The sequence below is a fragment of the Macadamia integrifolia genome, chromosome 10, assembly GCF_013358625.1.
Source record: "Macadamia integrifolia cultivar HAES 741 chromosome 10, SCU_Mint_v3, whole genome shotgun sequence".
Taxonomy (NCBI): Eukaryota; Viridiplantae; Streptophyta; class Magnoliopsida; order Proteales; family Proteaceae; genus Macadamia; species Macadamia integrifolia.
In genome coordinates this window covers 16,194,379-16,203,101 of record NC_056566.1, presented here as the reverse complement: position 1 = coordinate 16,203,101, position 8,723 = coordinate 16,194,379, and the positions used below count along the sequence as shown (strand labels likewise).

General features: G+C 38.7%; 1 protein-coding gene across 1 annotated transcript in view; it reads left to right on the top strand.

Moving 5' to 3' along the window:
• LOC122091659 (pre-mRNA-processing factor 19-like) overlaps nucleotides 1-8,723 on the top strand; it is a 25,800-nt gene continuing 17,077 nt past the window's right edge. The window contains exons 1-4 of the mRNA XM_042661702.1: nucleotides 1-122; nucleotides 234-319; nucleotides 465-536; nucleotides 622-684. Coding sequence (XP_042517636.1) covers nucleotides 110-122; nucleotides 234-319; nucleotides 465-536; nucleotides 622-684 — 234 coding nt within the window. The 5' untranslated portion in view covers nucleotides 1-109. The remainder of the gene's footprint in view (nucleotides 123-233; nucleotides 320-464; nucleotides 537-621; nucleotides 685-8,723) is intronic.

Sequence of the window (8,723 nt, the reverse complement as noted above, 5' to 3'; positions counted from 1 at the left end):
AAAAAAAAAAAAAAAAAAAAAAGGCTGTCTTTTTCTCCTCTCTCATTAGATTTCAGCAGCTCCGTCCAAGTGCGAGGGAAACTCGCAGGAAACCCTAGCTTTCGTTACAATGTTCTGTTCAAGTATGTATCTCTCTCTATACTCTGTCTCTCTAGTGTTATTGATTTTCTGTTTAAAGTTGTGGATTTGTACTTGTAGTTTGATCTGTGTTTTTTTCTACTTTGGTTTTGTAGTCTCCGGCGTAGTGCCGGAAGAGCCGGTGGTTTCCAAGAAATCCGGACTGCTCTTTGAGAGGAGATTGATTGAGCGACATATAGCGGTGCGTGGGTTTAATCATTGCTTCTTTTGATTGTTCTTTGTTTTTGCTTCAGTAATTTAGGTATGATTGCATTTTTATTAAACTGCTATCGTGGGTGTTGTGAATTCTGTTATGCTATCTCTCATTTTCTTTTGGATTTTGTTAGGATTACGGGAAATGCCCTGTGACTGGAGAGCCACTCACTACAGATGACATTGTCTTAGTGAAAACAAGTGAAGTAAGTTGACTCAGAGCAAAAGATTTCCCGACTGTCTCACTGTTGTTTACTGTTCTTATCTAATTGCTGTTCTCCTGACATGCAGATAGTGAAGCCCAGATCGTCACAGGCAGCTAGTATACCAGGATTGCTAGGAATTTTCCAGAATGTATGTGGATCTGGTTTCTTGCAGCTCATGTATTGTATGGTATTTAGTTTTATTGGACATTATGGCTTATGTTTATATGTGTACTAAGTTCATTTATCTGTTTCATTATATTATTTGGAAAATGAATCCATTTGTTTCATCTGAAGAATTTCTCTGAACTCCTTTTTGTAAAATTGATAATAGTGATTCTTGTCCCCCCCACCCTCTCCTATGCTGTTATTGAGCTATTCAAAATGAGTGCAAATGGTTGAAAATTTAATCCACGGTTGAATATTATTTTCAGATAGGATGAAAATATGACATTGAGGCTTACTGTATCCATACTTTGATTACTAAGTGAGTGTAAACCTTTGTTGACCTACTATATCCAATATCATTTGGAAAATATAAACATAGAATCAACATTGGAATAAAGCATTTACTGGGACACAATTGATAATCTTTATACTAAAATTAGCAATCACTGGGAATAATAAAAGCAAGACCAATTGCAAGAACTATTAGTGCTGGAAAACTACATAGCTTGTGGCTATTGGCCCTACTAAATACAGAATGTGGACTAAAACTGGAATAACCAAGAATGAGTGATGTCGTAGCACTTGACCGGTTGGATGAACATGGCCGGCTTTGGAAGCCAAGAGCTAGAAAGAACCAGTCGAACCTAGGGTTTTGGTCCAACAAGGGTTGAAAGTAATTTATTTAGTAGTTTATTTATTTTATGTATTTTATTTTCAAAAGTAGGATACATAAGAGTTAGGAGTAAGGAGTTAGAGTAGGTTTGCTTTGTTTCCTCGTTTAGAGTAGCTTCCATTTCAGTTGTGTTTCCAATTCTCTGTCTTTGCTTTTCTATAAATTGGCTGTAACCAATGGAGAACTCAGATTTGAAAGTTGAATTAAGAAATGTTTTGAGCTCTGCAAGAGTGTGTGAAGGTGTGCTTCCCCTTTGCCCCCCCTCTACTATGATTTCCTCTTAGTTTCCCTCTTCTCCCCTAACTGGCCATCCATCAATGAGGCCACGTCTAGATATTAGAAAACAATTAGTTGAATCAAATTCTAAGTATAAAAACACTGGAGGAGAAATCTGGATTGGGAAAAGTGAATAGTAAATCGGATTCTGATAGATAAAAAATAAACGCACCACTTGATTAATGTGAAAGTGGTAAGTATAATATTAACTAAGGGAGAGGACCTTTTTTTTTTGTGTTTCTCATAAAGAATTGATAAATGAGGAGACAGAGAATTCCATCTACCATGAACATTTGAAAGGTTTGATCATCAAGCTCTAGTCCAAAAAAGGAGTGACTCATTCACTTAATCCCTCTCATACTGTGTAACTCCATTCCAAAAGGTTTTTATTTATTTATTTATTTATTTATTTATTTTGTTTAACAAATGATACTGTTAACAACCAAGTTAGGGTAGAATGCTTGAGTGAATAATGAAATCACTCGTGCCTTTATTTATAATAAGCAAGACAAAGGAAAAATACAAGTAGTATGCCCCCCATCCACCACCCCTCGTTAATTATGGTCGGTGGAGGGGGGAAAGGCCTAAAATGCCCCTGGCATTAATTACATCATTCAATACTCACCCTCAACTTGGCACATAGATATCACACATGCCAACTTGACTAAACAAGAATGAAACATTTTTTCTGCTAACCCCTTAGTGAACACACCAGCTAGTTGATCACTAGACTTCACAAAGGGAACACAAATTAAACCAACATCCAATTTCTCTTTGATGAAGTTTCTGTCGATTTCTACATGTCTGGTGCAGTCATGCTGTCCTGGGTTATGAGCAATACTGATAGTAGCTTTTTTATCACAGTAGAGCATCATTGGAATATGAACATGTACACCAATATCATCCAATAGTGTACATAACCAAAACAACGAAGAGACCCCTTGTGCCATAGGATGAAACTCTGCTTCAGCACGGATGTAGCCACCGCATTCTACTTCTTGCTGCATCAAGTGATAAGATTCTCACCCACAAAGGTACAATAACTTGAGATGGATTTTCTATCTGGTGATCCAACCTAATCAATATCTGTATATGATTCAACTTTGAGATGATCATGAGGAGATAAAAGAATCCCTTTTCCTGGAGCAGACTTCAATTATCTCAAGATACGTAGAATTGCCTCCATATGGGAGGAATAAGAATCATTCATAAATTGACTCACCAAACTGACAGCCACAACAATATCAGGCTGAGTATAGGAGAGATAGATCAGTTAGCCTACCAACCATTGGTACGCCCTTTGTCAACATGTTCACCATCCTTTTCCTTGAGCTGTGTGCTAGCTTCCATAGGAGTCTTAGAAGGATGATAGCCCAATAAACCAATCTTTGATATTAGATCAATGATGTGCTACCTCTGGGATAGAAATATACCTTTTGAAGATTGAGCAATTTCAATTTCAAGAAAGTACCTTAGTTTTCCATGATCCTTTCTTTCAACTCTCGACCAAGAAAGTCCTTGAGTCGACTAATCTTAGCACTGTCATTCCCTGTCACCATGATGTCATCCACATAGATGATGAGAATAGTAATTTTATCACCGGACATCTTTATGAATAATGTTTGTTCATCATTACTCTGCTTATACCCCACAAATGTCATCGTCTTGTGAAATCTCTCGAACCACGCTCTAGGTGACTGCTTCAAACTATAGAGAGCATGCTTCAACCTACAGGACCTTGCCTTGAGTTCCCTTACTGGAGAAACCTAGTGGAATGTCCATGTATACTTCCTCATCGAGCTCCTAATGGAAGAAAACATTCTTGACATCAAGTTGTTAGAGATCCCATCCTAGGTTCACAACACACGAGAGCAACACTTGCACATAGGTCAATTTGGCAACCGGCGCAAATGTCTCCTGGTTGTCAATTCCATATGTATGAGTGAACCTTTTAGCCATAAGTCTTGCCTTGTACCTGTCCACAAAGCCATCTATCTTCCGCTTCACCACAAACACTCAGTTACAACTGATTGGTTTTTTCTTAGGAGGAAGAGTCACAAGTTCTCATGTATCATTCTTTTTTAGGGCATCCATTTCTTCCACCATTGCAACCTTCCAATTCCCATCTATAAGAGCTTTCTGTCAATTTTGGAGAACACGAGTAGAAGAAAGAGAAAACACAAAAGCACGATAGGAGTGACAAAGGGAATCATACAAAACAACATGTGATATGGGGTGTTGAGTACCAGTCCTAGTGCATTTTCTTAGAGCAATAGGTTGGTCAGAAGAAAAAATTATACCTGAAATAATAGGCTCAGTGCTAACTAGCAGGGTCTTAGGGTTTAAAACATTGAGGTAATGTGTAGGGCAACAACTAGGTTCATATGAATCACCTCATTAGTGCTGCCCTATGAGAATTAGGGAGACAAAGGAAGAGAAGAAGATAGAGGTTGAAAAGAAGGGGGAGGTTGAGAATGGAGGCTTGCGATTTAGGAAGAAGAGAAGGGGAGGCTGAAAATCCCTAGATCAGAAAAGTGGCTCTGATACCATGTTAAAGCCAAATTATTGTAGAATGCTTGAGTGAATAATGAGTTCACTCAAGCCTTTATTTATAATAAGCTAGACAAAGGAAAAATACAAGTATTCCTTCCCATCCACCGCCCCCCATTAATTAGGGTTGTTGGAGGGGGAAAGGCCTAAAATTCCCCTGTGGCATTAATTACATGTTCAACAGATTCATATTAGTCCACCTCTGAACTGCCAATCAGATTTAGGTGAAATAAACAAGTTATGCTAATGAGAAAGCTATCTTAAATAAATAAGTACAATCCTTGTGAAGCTCTCCCCTCCCCCCACACCACCCCCCCAAAAAAAAGAAAAAAAAAGAAAAAAAAAGAAAATATATATATATATATCATGGTGTAGCTAATATTTCTTAGGACCCCTATAACGGATCCATCTCATCCAACAGACAGTCAAACTGAGCCCACAAGTATTTTTATAACTAGACCTATTTAAATTTAAAATAGGATCACAAATAAACACTTTGTTATTGCAGTTATTCATTACTCCAGTGTATAAAAACATATAAGTTAATTCCTTCAATGATTCAGAGGCTGAAATGTTACTGGAGATGGTCTTGCTTCCGTGATATGCTGATTCACAGAATTGAGGTTCAGATTATGCTTAAATGTTCAATCATAATGAATTAAGTTATGTAATTGCACAAAGTATCTCAAATTACTAATATTATATGTGCAGTGTTTCACCAATTGGTGTGAAATCATATCTGTTTTTTTCTGAAAGCACTAGTACTTCTGCCTCTACCATGTATGGCATCAGTTTTATTTTTTATTTTTCCAGTCCAGGGGTTACTTGCTATGTTCCTTTTACCATAGACTTATCCTTACGACTGGGTTTCCAGGAGAATGCATTTGCAAAATAAGTTGATCGATTGAATAGCTGGTTACCTTTGTTGTTTCATTTGGTGACCAAATTTCTTATGTTCTTAACCCATACTCTTTCATTCAGATATGTATATATGTATAAAGTATCTTTTTAGATCCCAATGAATCCTTTAGTTAATGTATCAATAGAATTGCCCAACCAATGACTTTAAGTTAGTAACATTTCATCCGTGATCTGTGTCCATAACACTAGAGAGAGAGACGCTTTTGGAGGAACAACCTCCAAATTCTAGTGCACCTCCAACTATTTTGAATTATATTTGTCACGGACTCACGGCATATAAGCAACCCGAGGTATTAGAGGGGGCCTGGACGCAAGGCAACACCAACAAGTAACCCACCAAGGTGACCATAGTTGTCAAGGCACCTAGATGCCAAGGCGGCGCCTTGACAAACTATGCGTTGAATACATTTTTTTTTTTTTTTTTTGGTGGTGTTTGAAATAGATATATAGACAGAGAGCTATTGGATGCTGTATGTGTAATACATCTGCAGGAACAAACCTCCAAATTCTGGTGAACCTCCAAATATATTGAGTAAATAAATTTTATATTTACCTGAACTCCTGTTTTCTTAGTGATAGACTTTCAAGGAAACCTAGTTTAGGCCATTTCCAATTTCATTCAATGGGTGTTTGGCCTTTAACAAGCTTGAGCATCAATTTAATGATCATTTCTCTTTTTGGTTGTGTAAGCATTTCCTTCTTGTTTCTCTATGTGGTAACTGTGGATCAAACCAGTGGTAGACCAAAATTTTATATGGGGACATTATGAAATACTTAGAAGCCTATTGAAATGAATGGCACATTACCCTTGATGTTTTTCAAAACTAATGCATATTGTATTCTCTGTTCTTTGAAGTAATGGAAAATTTTAACTGATTTTTGTCTATTTCTCAAGCCATTTCAAGGCAGAGTAAGTCACTACCACAATATTTCTGAATAATGGCCTTTAAAAGTTATATTCCATTGAATTTTACTTTCAGATCCCTGGACTTTTTAAGTACATTTCCACTTCAAGATTCTACATTTGGTTAAATTTCCGTAGTTGCATGGAATCTCTCTCCTGCATGAATCAATGTGCCCTAGGAAGCACATATGTAGTGTGTTATTTTAATGATCTCATCTATTTGATCTTGAATTCCCCCCCCCCAAACACCTTTCATTTATGTGAATTATTTTTGTTTTCTTTTTTCCTTTTGTGTCAGTTATGGCCAATGTTGGTTGCTTCTTACAGAGCATAGATTATGAATGTTTATGATGGAGAACCCTTAGGGAAGGGAAGGGAAATCAGAGTAGAGAGGGGGAAAAGGAGGATCACACTAACACGTTCATTCAATAATCAAATTACTTTCTAAATCTTCAGTCGATTACAACCAATATATAGAAAAATAGGAACATGAAATTAGAAACTTAACTGGAATGGAAACTAGCCTAAATTAGGAAACAAGTATAAAAGGAAACCAAAGCAAGGAAATAAATCCTACTCCTACGTTCAAGTTTGGAAACTAAAAGCATGAAATAAAATACTAAGTAAACTACTAATTTTATTTCCAACCCTTGTTCGACCAAAACCCTGGGTTGGACCGGTTCTTCTTGGCTCTTGGCTTCCAAAGCCGGTCATGCTGGTCCAACCAAGAAAGGGCAGCCGTATCTGCATCAACTCTCCTCCTCTGAAAAGAACTAGACTCCGTCGAGTTAGGGAAAGGACCGAGGAGACCGTCTGAAGGAATACGCTGAATGAGGAATGATCCCACCATCTTCTTGAGCTTAATTTCAGGGAGATCTTTGGCAGGATGAAACTTCATAGTCTTGTTGGCATGCTTGAAGGCATAGGTATTGGCATAGCCACAATGCTGTACTTTCTTATCAAACAACCAAGGTCGACCAAGAAGGATATGGCACACCTTCAGAGGGAGGACATCACATTGGACTGTATCCTTAAATCCACCAATAGAATATGTGACCAAGCACTTATCTGTGATTTTGAGATTAGTGTTGTTCACCCAAGCAACCTTGTAAGGATTAGGATGTGGTTCTGTATTCAATCCCAGCTTACGAACAGCGTCTTCAGAGACAACATTAGTGCAACTGCCTCCATCAATGACCAAGGCTAGCAACTGATCATTGCACTTCACACGAGTCTGAAAAATACTACTGCGGCGCCAATCTTCATTTTCAGTGGCCTTTTGAGTGGTCAACACATGACGAATGACATAAAAAGGATGTTGGTCATCGTCACTGAGAGTGTCATTGACTTCACCTGTTGCACGCTCTTCTCTTAAATCGACTGTGTCAGAACCAAGTTGCTCTTTGGGAATATATGGTATAGGAGAATCCTTATCAATAAAAGCAACCAAACGGCTGGGACATTGGGCACTGATATGTCCAAATCCATGGCATGAGTAGCACCGAACTGTAAATTTTGAAGAATCAGAAGGTTTATCTGAACCACGCCGAGGGGGTGAATATGGGCGAGTAGGCCGTGAAGATGACATTTCAGAAACATGTCGAGGTGGAGAATACGGCCGACTAGGTCGTGAAGAAGCCATAGATGTAGTACTTGCCTGTGGCTTGCTAGAGGACCTCTCTTGGGTAGGAGACTGTTGCCAAACGGAACTAGTACCTCGAGAAAAAGTATCTGCAAAATTTCTCCGATTGTATGGGCGTTTCAGACTTTCCTCAACCTAATATGCTACTTGTACGACGTCTTCCATTGTAGGTAGTCGACTAGATGCAAGGGCAGTACTAAGTTGAGGGTGCAGACCATTGCGAAATTGGGCCACTAAGACTTCTTCATCCCACTCAAAGTTAGAACGAGTGGCCAAATAATAAAATCTAGCAACATACTCTTCAACGGTCAAATTCTCTTGTTTCAACTGTGCAAACCTGAGATGCATGCGTTGCTTGTAATCAGAAGGCAAGAATCGTCGATTCATGACTTCATACATTTCAGCCCAAGTAGTGACCAACCCAATGCCTCGGGTTCGGTTCTGTTGTTGTTGCTTGATCCACCAGACTCGAGCCGTGCCTTTCAGTTTGGCCTCTGCAAATAGGATCTTTCGAGCCTCAGTCAACCCGTACCATCTGAAGAATGTATCTAAACTGTGAATCCAGTCAAGGTACAATTCTGGATTATTGTCTCCATAAAAATCAGGGACATCTAGTTTTGCTGCTCTTTCTGCTCCATCATCATGTCTACCAGTCCCATATGGTGGTGGAGGTGGTGGTGGTGGTGTATGATGTGGTGGTGGTGGTGGTGTTACTGGCAGATCCTGTGGGGTGGTGTTGGAAGAATCCCCAGATTGAATGGAACTCTTTCCTTTATCTGCTGCCACCAAACGATCAATAGAAACTTGCATAGATTCTACCATTGTTTTTAGGGACGTGACCATGTTAGTGAGAGCATCAAATTTTGTATCAGTTTCTCCTTTATAGGAATTCAGCTGTTGAACTTCACTATTGGCTACCATGGTGATGAGTAACAAAATAGCACTCAAAGAATAATGGTAGAATAGTAAATAACTGGAGGCTTAAAGGGCAGGGACAGAATGGTAAATAAATAGAAGTTGAGGAGAGGATGGCACAACTGTAATTATTGAGGTTCA